We start from the raw sequence: 21,987 nt of genomic DNA, 5'->3' as shown, positions 1-21,987 counted from the left end.
CGACAGACCCCTCAGAGCTGCCCCTCACAACGGGGGTCCAGGCCCTGGCCATAGATGACCACCTTCCTCTTACTGCTGAGGAATCTCAGGTTCACCTCCTGTTCCAGGAAGTCCTCCCTGACTGGTAGCGACATTCCAGGCCACACAGGCTTTGGTCTCACCACTAGATCTGTACGGATTTAGAACTAGATCTCGTCTTATTTACCTGGGTCGACTCCCCCCAGACTCTGCACTCCCTGAAGGCAAGGACCAGGTCCCCCCCACCCCCCCTTAGCGGGCAACCCTCCAGGCTTTGGGGCTGACGGACTGCCCTGTCGCATGGGCCTGTCTGCTAGGTTTCTTTAATGATTAGTGGCTTGATACTTTTCTGTTCCAACCACGGAGTGCGCTCTGCATCCTGTCCCGTAGGAGGCACGAGGGTACACGAGGTGCTGCAGGGACCAGGGCTCAGAGAGGGTGATGAATTTGCCCCTATTACACAGGGAGTCAGGGCAGCCCTAGGAGAGGCTCCCCACCCCCTCCTAGGACTCCCTTTAAAACTCTTTTTATAAAAATGAACTTTTTGGAAGTATAATCTACACACAGACAAATTCAGACTTAAGGCATACACTTAAAGTTTTGACAAATAATATACGCGGTGGGACTATCACCACCATCAAGCTACGTATTGTTTCCACCATCCCTGAAAGTTCCCTCCTGTCCTTCCCGGTAAATCCCCCTTTCCCCCTCCACCACCTCAGGTAATCAATGATCTGCTTCTTTTTTTTTTTTTTTTTTTTTTTTTTACTTAAAGATTTTATTTATTTATTCACGAGAGACACAGAGAGAGAGAGACAGAGACAGAGACACAGGCAGAGGGCAAAGCAAGCTCCACGCAGGGAGCCCGATGCGGGACTCGATCCTGGGTCTCCAGGATCACACCCTGGACTGAAGGCAGTGCTAAACCTCTGAGCCACCCAGGCTGCCCCAATGATCTGCTTCTTAATCACTGTAGATAATTATGCCTTTTCTAGAACCTAAATGGAATCACTCCTGGCATGATTTTATTTTCTTTGTTCTGTTCTCTCTGACCATCACAGGAGTCCCCTAACTGGCTCCTCGTGGCCATGCTCTACCTCTGTCACAGTGGGGGAAGTCGCTGGAAAAGAGAGTAGCCCTGGAAGCTCAGGCTGGGACCCCCTTACCCCATTAGAGGAGGGGATCCCTTGCAGAGGTCCCTGGGAACCGCAGGCCCCTCCCTCAGGTGGTGGGCTTCTCAGGGAAGGAACAATGCCTCCTCCTCCACCTGCTCTCCTAGGAGGTATTCCATCCACAGCAGGCCCCAGGCTTGGGCTCTCAGCCCCAGGGGGCTGGGATTTGGGCCCATGTGTTGGTAGAAGGGCACCCTCCCTGCCTTCAAGGGAAGGCTTGGACAGGGGCTTGCAAATGTAGGGATAGGGGATTGGTTTGCGGTATCTGGCTTAGGAGTTAGGGGTTAGGACCAGGCCCTCCAGGCCCATGTTACATGAAGTGCACCTACAGCTGCATCATGTGCTCATCCCCCAACCCAGGAAGCATGCATTTTAAGAGGAAGACCCCGGAGAGAGGGTAAGGCTTACTCAGAAGGCCAGGAGAACTCTCCATTGTGGGGCTGTAATTTTCAGGAGGGGTTAGAATCTTTTATCCAGAATATATGGCATCATCCAGCCCTGGGACCTGGCACTGGAGACTCTATAAAGTGGGTTCCAATGAGAACGTCTCCCAGAGACCCCACATTTCTCTACATGCAGAGACTGAATGAACTGGAACCTTAATGTCAGAGCCAAGTAACCATTATTGGGGGGCACTCTTCCCCAGAAACAAAGGGCTGACCATGGAGGTTGGGCACACAGAGATCCAGGCTGTATAGTCTAGGCCAGGGTTGGACCAGGGACACCGAGGCAGCGGGCAGTAAAGGCCCCTGGGATGGCTGAAAGCAGGCTGCTCCGGGTGTAAGTGAATCGGGTCCCAGGGCCATTCTGCAGGCAGCCTTGGTGGGGGGGCCCCATCAGACCCTCCAGGCCCGGGAAGACACAGAACCAAGGCAGTCTGCATTCTGGCTCCATCCCTGGAGCTTCCTGGGGGTGGGGGGGTGGGAACCCAGGGCCCCTTCATAAGGGGCGCAGGAGCTGCCCCGTTCCCCACCCCAGGCTGGCCCACATGTCAGCCTGCAGCCCGAGGCCTGTCTTCCTCCTCCCAGGCAGGACCCGGCTGGGGCCTTCTCCGGGAAAGACTCCATCTCATCCAACCTCCCCAGTGTTCTTAGGCTCAGTTTCCCCATCTGGATGCCAGAGAGAGAACACTCACCTGCCCACGAGCACTTCTGTGGCTCCAAAAACATTTGGAGATGAAAATACTTTTCAGGAGCTACTCAGTCTGTTCCCTAGCCTCAGGCAAGAGCCCAGGACCTCTTAGAACCTCTACAGAAGATACTTCAGCAGCCCGGCAATCCTCCAGCTGTCTGACCTAAATCCTTCCTGCTCCAGGAAAACACTGGTCCCTCCCTCTCAGCGGCTCCAGGAGGCCACCGGGGCAGAGGGCCTGTGGTTACCTCCTGGTCACCTGCCCACGCCTCACCTGTTCCCCTCCTGGCTTCCCCCGTCCTGTGGGTTCCATAAACCTCGGCTCCTTTGAACTCTATCCTCCCCAGGCCTCCAGCTCCAGAAGTGGAATGCAAAATAGCCCTAATCTCTTGAGCCTGGGGCTGGAGGATACACGGTGCCCAGCAGAAACCGGTGGCGGCCTGGGAGAGATGTGTGGGACGGGACAGCAGCGAGGCTGGGAAAGCGGAGAGGGAGAGCTCAGGGGCTCTCCCTGCACCGCGAGGAGCTGACGGGGCCTCCAGGGTGGGAGCTGGCGGCTGAGCCCCCAGCCCCGGGAAATCCTCGTCTCATCATCAGGACATTGAATTGTCAGGCCTGGCCCGCACCTGTGTGACGGGGCGGCTGCGGGATTTGCTGGTCCTGCCATGAAGGGGCGCCCCCAGCCCAGGCAAAGGAGCTGTGAGCAGCCAGGAGGCCAGGCGGCCAGGCCCAGACTTCTGAGGGTGCCCGCTAAGGCCTGTGGTCTGGCCTCCACCCGGCCTTCTAGACCTCACAGCCCAAGGGTCAGGAGGCCGCTCCCTAGCACACCAGACCTCTTCTGTCCTGGTCTGATGCCACGGGGCCTGGTCTTGGAATTCCGCTCGCTTACACACACACACACACACACACACACACACACACACACACACACCCCTGCAGGGTCCAGTCTTTGGGCCCCGACTCTGAGCAGGGGATCTGGGAGTGTTCAGCTGAGAGGCTGCCCAGGAAGCAGGTTGGGCTGAACCTTTTGTGGGGGGGGGGGGTCAGCCACCCTCGGCTCTGGCCAAGCCCGTCTGCTGCCCTCTTGCCCCCTCACTCCCTTGAGCTCTTCCCCTCGCTGTGAACACAGCCCCCGAACCCGTTGCCCTCTGTTCCCCGTGCCCCCAGCCCTTACCTCCTGAAGCCTCTGTGGCTGCTTCTGTCCCCTGGGTCCCTCCCAGCCCCTCAGGCCCTTCCCAGTGACTCAAACTTTCATCTTTCTTACAAAACCTGCTCAGCCCACTGCCTTCCCATCTCAGCTCAGGGCACCTGTCTCCTTCCAGCTGCACAGGCCACAAACCTTCGTGGTACGCCTGACCCGTCTTCCTCTTACCCCCACGTCCAAGCCATCGGGAAATCCCATCACAGCTCCATCTCCAGAAGAGATCCTGAATCGGGCTTCCCACCACCTCCGTTGTTAGCGCCCTGCGCGGCGCCGTCACCCCTGCCTGTGTCTCTGTACCAGCCTCCTCTCCGTCTCCCACCTGCATCCTCGCTGCCGATCCCGGCAGTCAGGGACCCTGTTCAAATGTCACTGCTCAGCTCGAAGCCTGCAGTAGCTCCCCAACGCAGGGAGAGGAAAAGCCAAAGTCCTCCTAGTGGCCTCTAAGGGCCTGCTGCCTCTCTGGCCTGCCTCCTATCACACCCCTAGCTCAAGTTCTACTCTGTTCTAACCAGACCTGAATACACTTGAAACCCCCAGGGAATCCCTGCCTCAGGGCCTTTGCACTGGCGGTTTCCCCTTCCTGGAATGCTCATCCTGATTGTTGCCTGCCTCACTCATTGGCCTCCTCTCTGCCCAAATGTCCCCTTCGTGAGGCCTACCTTAACCACCTTTGCAACCTTCTCCTTGCCCCTCCCCATCCACGCCAGATTTCTAGTTACCTCTATTTTCCCACCATCCTTACCACATTGTCATTTCCCCATTTATTATGTTTAGGCAGGAAAATACAATGTCCGCAAAGGCAAGGGTTTTGTCTCTTCCCGCTAACACTCCGCTCTAGACTGTGCCCGGCAAACAGTAAGGCCCTCAATAGTTCTGGAGTGGGTGATTTTTCTCCGGAGATGCCATCTCTTCTCCTCAACCAGAGGGGTGGGAGGGACTGCCCTTTGCCTGCCCCCCGCCAACTATGGGGGCAAAGCAGGTGGGAGAGAGGCCGGTGAGCTGGTGGTGGGCGCTTAGGCCCCTGAAACCTGTAACCTGGTTTCTGGCTGCCGGGCCGAGACTTCGGGGGAGGACAGGCCTGGGTCTGGGGCCTCCCTGACCTCTACGTGCGCAGCTTAGGGCCTGGCACCTGTGTGCCCTGGCACGCACAGGCGCGAACACCCGCAGGGTCTGGTGGCCTCTGCCTGCGTGAGCAGACTTCATTATCCAGCAAAGGCTGAGGCGGATTCCAAAAGGCCTTTCTTTTGGAAAAGGATTAGCTTTGGGGTTGGAAAACCCACGGTTGCAGTTGGTCTGCAAGCAGGAGGAAGGGCGGGTTGTTTCCTGGGGCTTTGATGGCAAAGACCCCTGGGACCCGAGTCCCTTCCTGGTCAGGCGTTCTGACACCAGCACCAGCCCATTGCTAGGTGACACTGAAAGGCCCGGTTCCTGAGTGCCCATCAAGCAAGGGGGGTGGGGGCAGGGACCCAGGCCTGGCGCCGGCCGGTAATCCCGAATCCACACAGAAAGGCCCTCTGGGTCCAGCTGCCTGTGGCAAGGAGGCTGTTAGGTCAGAGCAGGGGGGGACCAGACCCGGCCTCGCCTTCCGGCCGAGCCGACGGCCTGGCTGAGCCACTGCCGCTCCGCAGGAATGCCCGGCACGGGAATTGGAAGCAGGTGTGGGCTGCCTGCGCGGACCACCCGCCTCCTCCCCCTCCTCTCCTGCCATTCCAGCAGGGCCCTGGGGAGTTTTCCATGTGTTCTTGGCTCGGACAGGAGTGGGATGGACTCAGGCTGGGGCTACTGGCGCAGTGTGTGTGTGTGTGTGTGTGTGTGTGCGCGCCCGTGCACACACCTCTCCTTCGGAGAGGAGAGGGCGCTGAAATGGGGACCCCTAGGGTTAGGAGAGAGGGAGGAGGGGGGACAAGAGGCCAGAACTCCTGGGTGGAGGGTGGCAACAGCCTGGTGCTACTACCCCAAAGGCCTGTGAGGCCTGCAAACTCAGGGCAAAAGTCCAAATTCTGGTTTTCCAGGGGGTTTAGGCCTGAGAGAAGCAAGGAGCCACCCCGTCCCCGAGGGGCGGGAGCAAGAGGCTGGGGCGGTCCAGCAGGGCAGAGGGGCGGCCTGGCTCCCAGCCCCGCCGGGGCCACAGGACCGGCTACCTCCGGGGGCTGCTGGGGGCACTACACGAGGAAACAGAAATCCCGTGCTTAGCAGAGCGTCGGGTGCACGGTCGATGCTCGAGAAATACCAACTTCCATGACTATTATTTAAGACAGGAGCCGTCTCTTTTTGCAGGGATGGTGCAGCTTGAGACCAGGGGAGAGAGGATGTGGCTCTGCAACCAGATAACAGAGGAGACAGGAAGTCTGCCTGCGATGAGGCTGCCAGGGACACTGGCTTGTTCCGACACTAGTGACCTTCGACTGCCAAACAGGGGAGCAGGAAGGGGACCCAGGTCCCTCTGTCTCCACAACTGGTCTGACCCTTTAAGACAGTTTCCTCGGCCTGAAGACTCCATTTCCTTCTGAAGGAGCAGCCAAGACAACGTCAGGAAGTAAGAAGGGAGGCCGGGTTGTGATTCTGGCTCTACCACTCACCAGCGAGGTGACTTTGGACAAGTCATTTAACCTCTGGGGGCCTCAGTTTACTCATCTGCAAAACGGGGATGATAAACAGTACCTAGGGTTGCCCTGGGGATTAAGTGACTCCTCGGAAAGCTCCAGGAAGAGAGGAAGACACTTAGGAAGCGTGCTAAGGGCTTGTGACATAAATGTTCTGGAGTCTGGCGTGAGAATGGCAAGTCTTTGCAAACATCCCACTGGGAAGGGACTCTTTGCTTCCAAAGCCTCGCAGATCCTCAGTCCCATCTCACCCTGTCATAACCAGTGCCTGGAACATAGCAGACGGTCAAGTACCTGTTTAGTTACCAAATGAAGGAGTCACTAAATGAGGTGCGTAGGACAAGCAAGAATACAGAAAGTCAAACAAAATTCTGCTGGTGGTCAGAACTCCGCATCGGAGGTCATGCAGACGCACCACCTGGTTTCACCACCAAGAGGCTGTGCCTGTCACCTTATCTATGAGATGGGACCAAAGACAGGAGCGGCTCGGGGCTGCGGCGGGAATTAAGGGCGGTGATGTGCAAAGTGCCCATAAATGCTAGTGTCATCCCCCCTCCCCTGGTTGCAGCTGGGGAAACTGAAGCCTGGGGGACTGCTGGAGGAGGCTGAGGTGCTCAGCCTGCCCCACCCTGCTCGCAGGGCAGGTGGCGTGTGGGTCCTCCCAGGGTCATCAGGGCTGGCTCGTTACTCTAATCCCCGCCTTGAGGCTGGAACTCTGGACACTTTTTGGGGAGAGGCCGGCTCCTGTCCTTCCCTGCATCTACTCTAAGCCCTGTGGCGGCAGGGAGGTTACCTGGAGAAGGGGAGGAGGGGCTCAGGGGCTAGCTCAGGCACAGGGACGGGGACAGCGAGCCAGGGCTGCTTTCAGGGACTAGGGGGTCCTATCTGGCTTCTTGGGTGCAGCGGCTAGATGGAGACGGGAGTGTGCTGGGAACACTGCTGGGTGTGCAGGGAGGTGAAACATCCAGGCCGGGGAGCAGCCTGGTTCCCATGAGGCTGTGGAGGGGTGAGACGGGGGAGGAAGAGAAGGAGGTGCCTCTGCTTCAGGAGCAGTAGGCTAAGGCGTTTGTTTTGTGGTGAAGGCCTTCGGGAGCTACAGAACTTTCTTGAGCAGGAGAGTAATACGGCCAGCACTGCAAGGCTTTATCTGCCCCACATGTAGAGGGACTGGCCGGGGAGAGGCTGGGAGCAGGGGAGCAGGGGGGAGGCAGCCAGGGCTTCGTCCTGGGCTCTGATTGGCCGTGGGAGGACGGGGACGCAGGACCAGGCCAGGGAAGGCTGGCACAGCCATCAGCGATGCCCTGGGACAATGGCCAGCGGGGCCGCTCCATGTTGCTTTCCACGGGGTTGCCAGCGCCGGTGAAGCAGGCCGGGGCTAGGAGGGGGAGCCTGGGGGAAGAGCTGTGGTCTTCGGGGACCAGTAGTCCTCTTAGTCCAAAGACCACCAGCTCAGAGAAGCTGAGGCCGTGGAGTGGGGAGGCGGGAGCAGGCACAGGAGGCGGGGAGGGTGGGGCTGGCCACGGCGGAGGGAGAGGCACAGTGCAGGGGGCGCAGCTAGGCCTCCCCTAGGCCTGGAAGCCCTGGGCCACCGTGCAGGCGTCGGCCCGGATTTGCTGAGAGCCAGGCAAAGTATGTGACCCTCTCTGGGCCTCTGCTTCCTGGTCTTCTCTCCAGTTACAAGTTGCAGAGCTGGAGACAGTGGTATTGCAGGAGGCCTGGGCAGCCCCAGCCCTGGGTGGGAGGGAGAAGGTGCAGGCGCCAGAGGAATAAACCGGGCTCTGGACAGACGCTTGGAAACTGCCCAAACATGGAGGGACGTGGGCGGAGCGCACATGTGTTTGGTGTTGTGAGGACACGTCCACGCCCACACACATGGGCTGCCAGCACCCAGCCTCAGACCCCTGGGTGTGTGGCCAGGAGGAATGAGGTCAGTCCCAGAGAATCTGCCTTGGACTCCCACACCGGGCCTGGGGGTCTGAGCTCAAGCACAAGGCTTGGCCCTCTCTTAACGGGGATTTTCCATGGTCTGGGCCTAGCAGGGTGGGAAGGGGAAATCAATGATGGGGGAGAAAGTACTGCTCCTTCTCTGGTCTCTCTGTGGGCCCCAAACTAGCCTGCATCCCCACGCTCCCTCCTACCTCCCACCCCATCCCCTTCATGACCAGGGGAAGGAGCACCTGGAGGGTGCTGATGGCTGTCACCTGCAGCAACGCACAGATCCCTCCTCCTCTGGCAAGTCCTCTCTGGGCCGCTAGCCCCCACCTGGGGAGGCCCCTTATCTGGGCTCCCGCGGCTCATGCCCTGCAAGCCTGCCCCATCACAGCACTGAGGTGTCCCCTTTGCTATGCCTCTCCCAGACCAGGGGCCGGATCTGATGCTTACCAGCAACAGCAAAAATGCCTTTAACCCCAAATGAACGGTGGGGCTCAGGGGCAAGACCAGAGACACCGATAAGCCCCGAGCACCCCCACTCCAGACGTGGCCTTGCCCTGGCCGGTCGCCTCTGAACTTTAAGAACTGTCAGGCCAAAGAGGGGCCCTAGAAAACCCACTGGCTTGGGACGCAGGTGCTGAGTCCCAGGCCTAGCTCTGCCAGAGTGCTGGGGCATTGGAGGCCTCAGATTTCTCCCATGCCCTTCTGACTGAGCCCCACTTTGAGGTCGAGTATCCTAAGAAAAGCCTCATGAAAGCTTAGCACCCCATATATGGGTTGCCCTCTCCTCCAAGGAGCTCTAGGAGCGGACGATGCCCAGCTTGTAGCCCCCTCCAAGAGCAAATCTCTTGGAGGCCCAGATGTGGGGGAGGCCACAGTGGGCAGGAGGACGCATGCTTCATCAGAGCACAGCAGGGCCCCCCCATCTAGCTCCTGTCCCAATCTCCAAGTGGGATTCAGCACCCAACTTGAGTGCTATGCCATGGATGTGAGGGAGTGGGTGCTACCAGTGGGGACACACCTCTCCCCTAGCCTTGGGTTCCAGCAGCCCTTCCCCCACCCCCACCCCCAAGCAGCACCCTCTCACCCAGGTCAGTGTGGCTAGAGACAAGGCAGCAGTTCCTGAGCGGACACAGGCAGAGGAGCAAAGGCTGGGGGTGCTGTGCCTGTACCCCCTGGGCCCTGCTGGGCTCAGCCCTCACCTGGTACGCCTGGCACAGCAACCTTGGCGTGGAGCACAGAACTGGGGCAGTGACTGCAGCCCGAAGGGGCTCAACGGAAAACCCTGATCGAAGCTGACTTTGGACTTGCAATAGCCACCTAGCCTTGGCCAGGCCACTCGGGGGCCCTCAGCGCGGAAGCCTGTCTGCCACAGCATGTGTGGAGCTGTCCACCGGAGGAAAGCTGCCGCTTCACGGGGTTGTCCCTTCACGGGCTTCTCCCGTACGGATGGCTTGGGCCTTCCCAAGACCAGGTCACAGTTTCGCATCCATCCCCACCCTCTCCCCCGCTGAAAATGAAAACGCCAGAGGGAGGCGGTCTCCAGCTCCCTCCTGGGGCTCTCCCGGGAGCCGCTGAGCTGAGCGAGGTACGGGCCTGGGCACCCAAAAATAAAAAAAAATAATAATAATAATAAAATAAAAACCAGTAGCCAAGAGAAGTAGTATTTGCAGCAACACTTTTTAAAACTCAGAATCGGTGGCCAGAAAAATCTGTGACGGAACAAAATAATCAACATTTCAAATAAGTACAGGATCAGTCCGCCTCTGGCTCCCGCAGCGCTTGGCGGGGCTCGGTTACTAATTGTGCTTGAAAGCGGGATACTACTCTGTTCATCACAGGTTTTTCTTAGACGTTTGCATGACTTTTGACCCAAGAGGCATTAGCATGTCACTTTCCTTGATCCCTGAGCTTTTTTTGACATCCGCCTTAAATTTTGCGCCCGGGGTCGGTGCCTCGCTCGCTAGCTTGGCCAGCCTGGCCCTGGCAGTGTCCCCCCTGCTCCCCGAGGGAAGTCCTGTCGTTCAGTCTGGACTGCGGCCTGGGCCACGAGGTGCCCCCCTGACTTCCTGCGCGTCGCGGGCCAAGCTCACAGATGCTAGGGGCTGGGATTTTGCTGCACGTCCAGGGGCATCCCCCCGGGAGGCCTTAGCGCACCCACCCCGAGCGAGACCCAGCTTTCCCCCTGCGAGGCTGGCGCTGCGGAGGGGGCTGGGGGGCGGGTGGCAGATGCCCCCCTACTCCGTTGAAACAAGGGAGGGGGGCAGGCAGGGGAGGGGGAGAGCGTCCTTCCCTTTGTCCCCAGCTGACCCCCACCTGCAGGTGCAGGGGCCTCCTCCCGCCAAGCCCGGCCAGGTGCCGCCTCTAGGGGTGCGCGCGGGCCTGGGGGCCCCGGAGGCCGCGGGGGCGCGGGGGCGCGGGGGGGGTCCCGGGCGGGTACTCACCGCGGCCGCTCGGGCTGGGCCGGTACACGCTGCCCACGCTGAGGCGCCCCTGCTGCGCGCCGGCCCGCTCGGCCCCGGGCGGGGGCGCGTCCGAGCTGCGCAGCGGCAGGTAGGGCGGCTCCGGCGCGCGGAAGGGCGGCTGCGGCTCGGCGTGGGCGTAGGGCGGGAGCCAGGCGAGGCGCGGCGCGGCGGGGCCCGCGTCGGGGGCGGCGAGCTCGGGGCCGGCGGCCTCGTGGTACAGGCTGTGCGCGTAGCGGCGGTCCAGGCCGTCGGGCGCGGGCGCGGGCGGCGGGGGCGCGTAGGGCCGCTCCGCGCCGGGGTAGAAGGTCTGCGGCGGGAGCTCGGGGGGCTCCTCGCCGCCGCCGCCGTAGTCCTCGTAGCGCGGCCGCGGCGGGAACGGGTAGGCGCCCCCCGCGGAGACCGAGGCCGAGGCCGCCGCCGCCGCCGCCAGCGCGCCCCCCGCGCCGCCGCGGTAGTACACGTAGCCCTGGTCGTAGCTGCGCGACCCGGGGTCGTAGGCCTCGTACTGGCCGACGAAGGGCGCCTGCGGCGGGGGGAACGGCTGCGGGAAGGAGGGCTGCTGGCGGTAGGTGGCGGCGAAGGCCGAGGCCGCCACGGACGAGCCCGCGCCCGCGCCCCCGCCCCCGTGGCGCGGCGGGGACACGGCCGTGCGCACCCGCGCCAGCCCCGCGCCGTCCCCGACCGCCACCTCGCGCCAGTTGTCGGGCACCTGGCCGAAGCCGAAGGGGTGGCGCGCCTGGCCGCGCACCGTGTCGGAGCCCGCGCGCCCGGGCAGGGGCTGCAGGGGCTGCAGGGGCTGCAGGGGCTGCAGCGGCTGCAGGGGGAGCGCGGGGAGCGCGGGGAGCGGCGGGGCCTGCCTGCGCCGGAGGCCTCCGGGGCCGCGCCGCGCCGGGGCCTGGGGGGCGCCGGCCAGCAGCAGCCGCGAGCTACCGTCGGGGCGCGGCGGCCCGGGCGCCACGTACTCGGAGCCCGAGTTGAGCAGGCTGTACACCTGCCCGTTGTTCTCCCAGCGGATCAGCTGCCGCCAGCGCCCCGCGGCCGCGCCCTGCCCGGGCCGCGCCTCCTGCCCGCGCGCCAGGGCGCAGAGGCAGGCGCCCCACAGCAGGGCCCGCAGCCCGCCGCCCGCGCCCGCGCCCGCGCCCGCACCCATGGCGGCCCCTCGGCACAGCCCCCGCGGCGCGGCGCGCGCTCCTCTGCCCGCGGCCTCCACGACGGCTCGGCGCTCCGCCCGCCGCGGCTCTAGCTGAGTCCATGCCGGCCGGGCCCCGCGCGGCGCGGCTCCTCCGGGGACGGCATGGCGAGGCCGCGGGCGGGGCGGGGCGGGGCGGGGCGGGGCGGCGCCCGGGGCGCGGGGCTCTCGGCGGGAGAGGGGTCCCCGCACCTGCCGCCCGCGCCGCGGGAACGAGCCGGGGCCGGGCGCGCCGGGAGGCCTGGAGGCCGGGAGGCCGCCCGCCGGGGCCTCCTCCGCGCGGCCCTACGGCCCGCCGGCTTCGGGCCCGGCTCCCGCCGCCCCAGCGAGCGCGCAGCCAAGCCGCAGACCTGCCTCCGGGGAAGGCGGTGAAGCGGGGGGGCGGGGGGGGGCGGCGGGAGGCCTCGCGCGGGGCCCTGGCAGGCGGAGCCGCGTCGACAGCCCTGGGACCATTTCCCCCAGCCTTGGGCTCAGCATCCCTGGGCTCGCCGCACTGGCTTCTCCGGCCCTGAAGGAGCCCCTAACCCCTGTTCACTCCCGCCGCCCCCCCCCAGGACTCCCCGAGCGCCCCTTCCCCGAAGCCAGCCCTAAGAGACCCCCCTTCTTGTTGATGGGGACATGCCGAATCCCCCCTCCCCCTGAATCTGGACCCCAGTTCCTTAGGCCTGAGCACAAAGGGGCTGGAGCTGGAGCGTCAGCTTTTCCCCCCTCCTGGCACACCTCTTGGCCTTCCTCTCCTGATGGGTCTCCTTGGGGACATGCCGAATCCCCCCTCCCCCTGATTCTGGACCCCAGTTCCTTAGGCCTGCGCACAAAGGGGCTGGAGTGTCAGCCTTTCCCCCCTCCCCGCACACCTCTTGGCCTTCCTCTCCTGGTCTGTAGAACGGGGTGTAGAACGGGGTGTGCCCCTGTGCCCAACAGAACTTGTGAAGTCACGGGAGAGGTCAGTTTCTCATACATTGCATCGCATGGTTTCTGTTCTCTCTCTCTCTCTCTCTCTCTCTCTCATCAACATAGCCTGGCAATAATCTGAGGGTGCCTGTGGGTAAAATGCAACCCAGGGGCTGTCTTTGATGGAGCAGAGGAGGCCTCGAGTGCTGAGGGAACAGCAGGAAGGGGGGTTCCGGAGAGCCAGGCCTGGTCCTGTTGTTGTGATGAAGTCCCTGGGGGTGGGTGGGGGGTCTTGGGCAAGGCCCTTCTCCGTTCTGATCCAGTTGCCACATCTGATCAATGGGGGATTCGGGCAGATGGTCCCCAAGAGTGCTTTGAGAGTTTCTCTGTCTTCTCCGAGGACAGCGGGGATAGGAGGGGTGCCAGAAGTTTGAACCTTGGCACCCAAGGAGTCACCCTCTGACTGCCTCCCCTGGGCTGCCTTCCCCAGCCTCACTCATGCATGAACTGGAGGGCAAATATTTCCCTCCTGTGCTTCTACATCACGTAGGAAGAACTTGTCCTTCACTTGGCCTCTGCAGATTCCCCTCTGCTTTGGAGACTCCTGGAGCCCACCTGGGAGAAGCAAACCAGAGTGGACATTCCTCGGGGACCCTGGAGCCCTGGCCCTCACCCTTGCCAGCTGGCATTTGTTCACCCATTGCACTGTGCCTGGGGTGAGGCTCCATTCAGCGGACTCCTGCCGGCAACCCTTCAACACAGGCCCCTCAGTTACCTCATGTGGGGTTAAGTTTCGGACCCCAGGTGGGACTCCGGCCAGGAGTCACCCGTTTGGCTCCTACAAGGAGCCAGAGTAAGAGCCAGGCTCACTGGGGGCCCGGGACCTGGAGGGTTAAGCCTTCGAGGCCTCCTGCCTGCCCCCTGCAGTGCGGGCCCCAGCTGCTTGGAATCCCTGGTGTCCCGTAGGGCCCTCCAACCAGCCAGATGGGCAGCAGCGCCAGGAGAGGAGGAGGAGAAGTGGAAACAGGCCTCAGGGTACCCCCAGTCAAGGAGGGGGGAGGGAAGAGGAAGGATGGAGGGAGGACAGAGGATGGCTGCGAGGTAGGGGAGCCCCACCAGCTGAGAGTGGAGAGGACCCCTCTTCTAGAGCCAGGCAGAGATGGGGTTGTGGGGAGATGGGGGCACAGGCTATCGAGCTCAACTGGCCTCTGCCTGAGAGCCAGCTCTTGGCGTGAAACCCTACCCAGTGCTGGCTCCTGCTCCTCTTTCTTTTTTTCTTAATAAGGTCGAATCAGAGTGAGTCAGAGGAGCCAAGTTTCCTGTTAGGCTCTGTTTGAATAAACTCTGCTCTGAACAGAGCTTGGGCCTCTGCGTAGGTTCCCCGAGCCAGGGCCACGGCCCTGCCAGCCGTCCCTGCTGAGAGCAGAGAGCTGGGGTCCCCAGGATGACCCCCCGGGGACCTGGCCCGGCCCTCAGCCATTCCCTGGGGAAGCCTGTTAGGTGCTCGGAGCTTCAGTCTTCAGTCTGTATCTCGGGGGTGACAATACCCTTCTTGTGGCATATCTGGGAGGATGAAATGAGAAGATTATGAAAAGTGCCTGGCTCGGCGCCAGGCATGTGGCCACTATCTTCCTCCTCCTGCACCCGTGAGAGGGGAAGAGAGGAGGCGGGGCTCATCTCCCATGGGGGGTTCCCCCCCATTTGCTCTGCCCCTTTCCTGTTTGTATCTGTCTCGAGCACCCTTCCTGGTACTGGGGCGGGGGGGATCCTTTCGGGGAGGGGGCGCTGAGCACCACCCCCTTTCTCCCTCCTCTCCACCCCCTCCCTTGACCTTCTTTGGCCTTCCCGTCTGCACCTCCTGCAGCTCTGTGAGCCCAGCGGAGCCTGCCCCACTCCCTGTCTCCAGACACAGGGCCAGGCCTCGTCTGCCTCCGTCTCTGGAGGTGTCCTGGCATCCTCCGACTGAAAACCTTCAGAGTGGCCGTCTTAGAGAGGCCGGCCGGGCTGCAGAGGGTGCAGAGTTGGCTCCAGTGAGGCCCTTGAGTCACCAGGCTGGGCTGGGCTGTCTGGACGTGAGGAGGTGGCGTGGGGGCTCCTCTCTGGGCCCTGTCCTTACAGGCTGGGATTCACACTCACGTTTTTAAGGTCTAGCCATATGGTTGATGAGGGAGCAGGGCTAGCTGAGGACAAAGCACAGCTGATGTCCCGCAAACAACCCCCACCCAGGGTGGGATATGTGTGACATTCTTTAGGAAGCTTCCAGTTGTCTTAGTTAGTGCCTTGCTAGAGGGAAAGGCAGTCTTTAACGTGACAATGGCAAGGCCTCCAGTACCGTGTAGGTCCTCCTTAGCATATGAAAATGCTTTTGAAATCTCCCTTTTTGCATAGCTCCCCCAACCCTGCAAGAATATGCTCAGCCACCCCTCACAGGCCCGGGGCAGCAGCTCATCCTGCCCAGGGGTCTCCCGGTCCCATCCGGGCTTTAATAAAACCACCGTTTTGCACCAAAGATGTCTCATGAATTCTTTCTTGGTCACTGGCTCCAGATCTCACCTATATTCCAAAACTTCATCCTGGTGGAGGCTTATTGCCAGTTCCTGTCACTTGGAACCAGTCTCGAGGGACCTCGGAGGGCCAGCTATGCAGGGCTGCAAGCTTGTCGAGAGCACGACTTCAGTGAGACCGACTGTGTGCTTGGATCTGGGCTGGGCTGCTCTGTTGCTGGGCTCGGGGAGCAGTTAGTGTCCCGTGCCTGACCCTGGGATGGAACTCAAGGTTCTGGAAAATCCACGCAGGAGTGAGGAAACATTAGGCCTGACCTGCAGAGGGTTTGGGGAGCAGAGGAGGAACTGAGTGCGGGAGTCCTCTCTGCTTTGCAGGGCGAAGGGCCAGGAGGCCCACTGGGGGTCTGAACATTTCTGTGATGCGGGAGGGAGGAGGAAGGAGGCAGTCGTCCCCCTCCCCCCCAGGCCCTGACACCTGGGTGGGCAGCTCAGGAAAGGGCACTGGTGGGATTTGTGCAGAACTGGGAACGGAAGCTCCGGCCCACCCAGCCTTGACCTCTGTACCCCGGCCCTGACTCTGGAAGGGGGGCCGGAGGAAGTGCTGCATGAGGAGGCCTGGTGAGCTGACCCAGAACTCGCTGACTCCGCAGAGTGAGGACCACCGAGTGACCACTGCCAGCTGAGGCCTTGCTCCCCCCTCCCCGGCAGCCACATCTGGCACAACGGTCAGGGAGGCAGGGGGGCTCCGGTCCCGGAGCCAAGCCAAGGGAGGGGCCGTGGCGGGGACTGCGGCCCTTCGGTTTGGAGTGTCTCTCCAGGGCTGGAACTCTGGAGAAGTCCGGAAGTGGGGGAGGTGAGGTCAGGACCTTTCCGAGGGACAGATGTGGTGGGGGCGGGTGGGGGCGGTGCGGGGAGGAAAGGAGCCACCCTTCTCTAGGACCCGGAGGAGTTCGGTGGCTCTGGCTGCCTCCCACTCGCCTTCCCTCCCCGCAAGCTGGGCCCCTGCCCGCCCCCTCCCCCACCCTGGTTCCCTGGGATTGGAAATACCAGAGCTGAAATAACAGTCTGGGCACCGAGGCCCGTCTCCACGGAGGCAGGAAGCCCCTCGGTCCCCCTGGGCCACCAGCCTGGCCAGCTTCTCCCTTTCCTGACTCCCGCCGCCCCCACTCCAGAGGCAGGCGGGGCTGGGGCCTGCCGATGGGAACCTTCCCTGCTCCCACCCCCAGGCCTCCAACCCCAGGCCCAGAAACTAGAGGCCCAGCTGCTCCTCAGGCCCCTCCGTGGGGTTGCGCCAAAGCTGTCGGCAGGGGCCTGCTGTGGGGAGAGCCCCCTCTGTCCAGCTCCGGGGCTCGGGGCGGCAGGTGGGCCTCAGCCCGCGTGCAGTGTGGGGAAGGAGCCAACGGAGTCCCCTGCCCAAAGGAGAAAGCTGGCAAGACCAAGCAGGGTGCCAGTGCCTCGGGCTCCAGCCCTGTAAACCCCGAGGAGGGAAACTGAGGAAGGAACCCAGGGGTGCTGACTAAGGCATCCTGGCAAGGCTAAGGGAAGCCTCGCTCCTCTCCTTTCTCTGCTTTAATTTTCCTGCCTCTGTGTCTTTAACTTTCATTTGGGTCTCACTGGGTTTCTTTAGCTTTTTTGCTTCTTTTTCTCAACACTCCCCCCCCAACTTGTCATTCATTCACTCATCCTCTCCGCGCCCCTCCACTTCTGTGGCTCGCGGTCTCTTCCATCTGTCTGTTCCCGCACATGGCTTACCCACTCACTGCGTCTCTGCTGCCAATGTTTCTCTCAACTATTCATTTGTCTGCACATTCAGTCAGCAGGTCCCCTGCGTGCCTGCTGAATGCCAGGCCCTGGGCCGGTGGTGGGTGGGTGGGAGGGGGACAAAAGCCTCACGTGGCTGCTCTCCCAGGAGCTTGCCATCTAGTGAGGGTGACACAATAGGCAAGACCAGGGTGAAGAGCCCCGGGTGGCGGTGAGGGTGCTGGGCCAGCGCTCTGTGACCTTTGAGAGAATTTCTGTCCTCCGTCCGTCCGATCCTGATCCCTGTCCCTGTGTGACTCCGTCCTTGCGACACCTTTGTGAGGTGGCTTGCTTTCTGTGGGGCACATGCAATTTGCTCATTTGCCTCTGGTGGGGGAGGCAGTGAGCTGAAGGGCCAGTGTGTGGGGCAGGTGGCTCCAGGCTTCCGAGGGAGCAGGGCCCTCGGGGCAGCAGACAGCAGTGCCCACTCCCGGGCTCCGGTGCGCTTCAAGGCGCTGAGCCTGACGCTTGGGCTTCTACTCAAGGGATGTTTTGCAGGCAATTCCAGGTAAGAGGAAATGATGGTCACAGGTATGGATTAAGCTCCTACTGTATGCCACAGGACTGGACAAAATAAGGTTCTTCACTGCTGGTATTTCCTATAGTTTAGTGTGTGGGACGCCCCCCTCCCCACCCCAGGAGTCCTCGAGGAGATGAGTTTTGCCCGCTTGGGTCCTGGAAGTAGGGGTCACAGGGTATGAAAGAGGAATAGAGACAGGATACCAGCAATCTCTCCCTTACATATTCTACAGCTTTTTATTGCAGATTACAAAATATGTCAGTTATAGGAAATTGAGAATATAGGCTAATAAAATAAATTACTCTGTAACATAGACAAAAACCACTCTCTCCAGTTTTTCCCCCCCTCTTTAAAAAAAAATTGAGGGATGCCTGGATGGCTCAGTGGTTGAGTGTCTGCATTCGGCTCAGGGTATGATTCCAGGGTCTCGGGATCGAGTCCTGCATCAGGCTCTGCAGGGAGCCTGCTTCTCCCTCTGCTTATGTCTCTGCCTCTCTCTGTGTGTCTCTCATGAACAAATAAATAAAATATTTAAAAAAAAATTTTTGAGATCATATTACATATATTGTTTTATGACCTGCTTTATGTAATCATATTTGATGACCATTTCCCATGTTAGAGTAACTGTCAAGACCTGCTTGCCTTTTCAGTATTCACATTGATCGTTGTTAAGCCTTCATCCCCTTTAGGACGGAACCCGGATCCAGAGTCTACAGTCAGATCTTCAGGTTCACTCTGGCGGGAAGAACTCAGATCTCGGTTGGGATATCCTGACCCACTGGTTAAGATGGCAAGTTGAGTGGTAGGGATTACCTTAATTTCTATCTGCCCTGAGGCCAACCACATCCTTCCTTCATTCCCCATGGAGCTAGTGGTGATCCTGACCCACTGGTTAAGAGGGCAAATTGAGTGGTAGAGATTACTTTAATTTCTATCTGCCCTGAGGCCAACCACATCCTTCCTTCATTCCCCATGGAGCAAGTGGTGGCTACCAGCCATATGCCTACATACAAGGGGGACTCCAGAGACCCCAAAAGACGTGCTCCACAGACTTTTTTGTGTTCCCCAGGAGAAGAAGCATCTGGCAACTTAAAATTTTTTAAATAACTTAAAATTTTTTTACTATAATACATACACAGTAAAGTATGCAAAGTGTTCATTTTGATGAATGATCCCAAAGTGAACACACCCATGGAACTTCCACCTAGATCAAGAAACATCACAGCAGCTGGCAAATTGTAGCAGGAAACTCCTTAAAGTTCTGCCTATATCAGCACTTGGCTGCATCTATTTTTCTTCAATAAGATTTTTAATGACTGAATTATGTAGATAAATCATGATTTAATTAATAACCTCCCTTGGGCAGCCCGGTGGCTCAGTGGTTTAGCACTGCCTTCAGTCCAGGGTGTGATCCTGGAGACCTGGGATGGAGTCCCGCATCAGGCTCCCTGCATGGAGCCTGCTTCTCCTTCTGCCTGTGTGTCTCTCTCTCTCTCTCTCTCTCTCTGTCTCTCTCATAAATAAATAAAATTTTAAAAAATATATAGGGAATATTTAGTACAGTGCTTACAAACACTCAATAAGCAGCAGGCATTATTAGCACCTTGGATTAATTCATTAGAAGTTGGATTTCCAGAGAAAGGGTTTGAACATTTCTGAGGTTTTGATACAGGTTATTCAGCTGGTTCCAGAAAGGTGGTCTCCATTTACCTGCCCAGAATGCCCTGGCTCTTATCACTACTGTGTACTGTCTTCTTCAAAGAGAATTAAACATTAAGCATAAAATATGTCGATGTATTTTTTTTAGTTGCATTTCTTTGATTACTTGTGAGAGTGAGCCTTTTGTCTGCGTTTGTTGACCTTCCACGTGGTTTCCCTGCCTCTACCTTTGTACACAAGTCTATTCTAGGACAGTAGCCAGAATGGCCCATTTAAGACCTAAGTCAAAATTTCTTTTTTTAAGTCAAAATTTCTCTCTTCTGCTTAAAACCCAGTACCGGTTCCCCATTCACGGAGAATAAAAGCCAAAGCCCTCTTGGTGGCTCCAGGGTCCTCCTCAATTGGAGCCCGGCTCTCCCTGCACCAGCCTTACTAGCCTCACTCTGTCCTCCAGCACCCTACCTCGCCCCACCCCCCATGGCACTCTGAACTTGTTCAAGGTTTGTTCAACTGTCATCTTCTCAATGAGGCCCCTCAGTACTGATCTTACTTACTCTTCTCTTTTACCCATAGTGTTTCTAAAATATCGCACAACTTACTTATTTGTTTGTTGCCTGTCTCTCCCCTGCAGAATGTAAGCTCCATAGCGGTAGACACGTTGGCTTGGTCACTGGGGTGTCTTAAGAACCTAGAACTATGTCTGGCACATAGGAGGCACTTGGTAAATATTTATTGACTAAATGAATAAATGGTGAATTTCCTGGTCACATTCTTCAACTATTTTCTATTGTAACACTCATCTGTTTAGTATGCGTTTATAAGATGTAGTATATTTAGCACCTATCCATATAAAACTCTTTGTCACATCTTGCACAATGAAGTTTTGACGTTTGTCATTTGCATTGATATTTTTTATACTTTACTAATATGCTGAAGTGCTTCATTTTTATTTATTTCCCCTTATGATCTCAGACTTTGTTGTGTGACCTTTGCCTTCACCAAGAATATATACATTTTCAATGAATATTTATTTCTGATTTCACTTTTTAAAAAAATATTTATTTATGTATGGAGAGAGGCAGAAGGAGAAAATCTCAAGCAGATTCTCCTCCGAACTGGGTGTGGAGGAGGAGCCGATGTGGGGCTCCATCTCACCACCCTGAGATCATGACCTGAGTTGAAACCAAGACTTAGCCATTTAACTGACTGTGCCCCCTAGGTACCCTCAAAATTTCACTTTTTAACTCTTTAACCTATTTAGTCTTCATGCATAATGAGAAGTAAGAACATAACTTTAAAACAAATTAAGCACTGGGTGTATTCTGTATTTTGGCAAATTGAACACCAATAAAAAATAAATTTATTATTAAAAATAAAAAAAAATAAAACAAATTAAGCAACTACCCCAAAGTTGATCATAAATGAATCAATCATTTTCTGGTCATCTAAAAGACCATTTTTAATCATATGCTGAATGTATTTTATGTGTTTGGGCTTTCTGTTCTGTTCCATTGGCCTGTGAGACATTGCCTATTTTACACAGACATTGCCTATTTTAATAATCATGACAGCCCCTTTTATTATTTTTTAATTATGTTTTGCTCTGGTCATTTATGTGAACATTAGAATTTTTTTGTCAAGGCAAACAAAATCAAAACAATCCCTCTGTGAATTGGAATTGGATTAAGTTTATAGATTAAGGGACGCCTGGGTGACTCAGCAGTTGAGCGTCTGTCTTCAGCTCAGGGTGCGATCCCAGGGTCATGGGATTGAGTCCCCCATTGGGCTCCCTGCATGGAGCCTACTTCTCCCTCTGCCTGTGTCTCTGCCTCTCTCCCTCTGTGTCTCTCATGAATAAAGAAATAAAATCTTTTAAAAAAAGTTCATAGATTAATTTAGTGACAAACAACTTTACACCATTGAGCATTTCCATCCAGGAATATGGTGTATCTTTCTATTACGAAGGTCTCTTCTATTGTTATTCTTTAGCAAAGTTTTGTTTTATAGATGAGTGTGTTTTTTGCTTCTTTTTAAAAAATTTTTGTTTGTTTTTTGCTTCTTTTCATGAAATACAGAAATTGTGTCTGTGGTCGGGAGCTTCTGAAATGGCTCCCAGTGATCCCTGGAAGTCCTTACTTGTATGATCCCCTCCCCTTGTATGTGGGATGGACCTAGTGACTGGCTCCTAATGAATAGAATGTGGCAAAAAGTGATGGGATGCTACTTCTGGGTCTACGTTATAAGAAACTGTGACTTTTGTCTTGCAAGAACTCCCTCTGACCCTCTCACTTGCCTGCTCTGATGAAACCAGCTGCCGCATTGTGAGCCACCTTATGGGAAGCCCAGGTGGCAGGGAACTGAGGGTGGCTTCTGGCCAACAAGTAGCAAGGAACTGAGGCCCTTGGCCCAAGAACACATGAGGAATGGAATCCTGCCGGCAACCACGTGGATGGGCTTTCCCAGGTGAACCTTCAGAAGAGACCATAGCCATGGCTAAGAACTTGATTATAGCTTCATGGAAGATCCTGAGACAGAGAATTCAGCTAAGCCACACCCAGATTCCTGACCCACAGAAACTGAGATGGTAAATGTTTTGAACCACTAAGCTTTGGGGTAATCTGTTATGCATCAATGGGTAACTAATATAGCATCTTTTGTTGTGTTGTGTTGTGAGCATTATGTTTTCTAACTGGTTGGTAGGAAGTAGAAAAGGGGAACTTTTCTGTAGTTATTTTATAACTGGGCGCTTTACTAAACCTTCTGTTCTGATAATTTTGTATTTTCCTAGTTTTTCTAAGAAGACCATCATATTTGCAAATATAATTTGTTCTCTTTTTCCTGTCTAACTGTGTTAGCTAGGATCTATGAAACAATGTTGAATAACAAAATAGTAGAAATC

General features: G+C 57.6%; 1 protein-coding gene and 2 long non-coding RNA genes across 5 annotated transcripts in view; 1 reads left to right on the top strand and 2 right to left on the bottom strand.

Moving 5' to 3' along the window:
* Window positions 1–11,813, bottom strand: part of LOXL1 (lysyl oxidase like 1) — a 22,675-nt gene extending 10,862 nt beyond the window's left edge. The window contains exon 1 of one of the 2 annotated variants that reach the window (XM_077881817.1): window positions 10,505–11,813. In XM_077881817.1, coding sequence (XP_077737943.1) covers window positions 10,505–11,675 — 1,171 coding nt within the window. In that variant the 5' untranslated portion in view covers window positions 11,676–11,813. Of the gene's footprint in view, window positions 1–2,325; window positions 2,375–10,504 lie in introns of those variants that run through there. The other variant, XM_077881818.1, reaches the window with a different exon arrangement.
* Window positions 10,509–21,987, top strand: LOC144303524 (uncharacterized). The gene is made up of 3 exons (XR_013370561.1): window positions 10,509–10,613; window positions 19,720–19,809; window positions 21,164–21,987. It is a non-coding gene; the product is annotated as an uncharacterized LOC144303524 (long non-coding RNA).
* On the bottom strand, window positions 13,623–17,099 carry LOC144303523 (uncharacterized). 2 transcript variants are annotated; one of them, XR_013370560.1, is made up of 3 exons: window positions 16,862–17,099; window positions 15,159–15,424; window positions 13,623–14,168 (listed from the first exon to the last, which is right to left on the bottom strand). It is a non-coding gene; the product is annotated as an uncharacterized LOC144303523 (long non-coding RNA). The 2 variants fall into 2 exon arrangements; XR_013370559.1 differs by having other exon boundaries at window positions 15,159–15,363; window positions 16,862–17,092.

The sequence above is a fragment of the Canis aureus genome, chromosome 32 (genome assembly GCF_053574225.1).
Source record: "Canis aureus isolate CA01 chromosome 32, VMU_Caureus_v.1.0, whole genome shotgun sequence".
NCBI lineage: Eukaryota > Metazoa > Chordata > Mammalia > Carnivora > Canidae > Canis > Canis aureus.
This window is presented reverse-complemented; position numbering and strand designations above follow the sequence as displayed.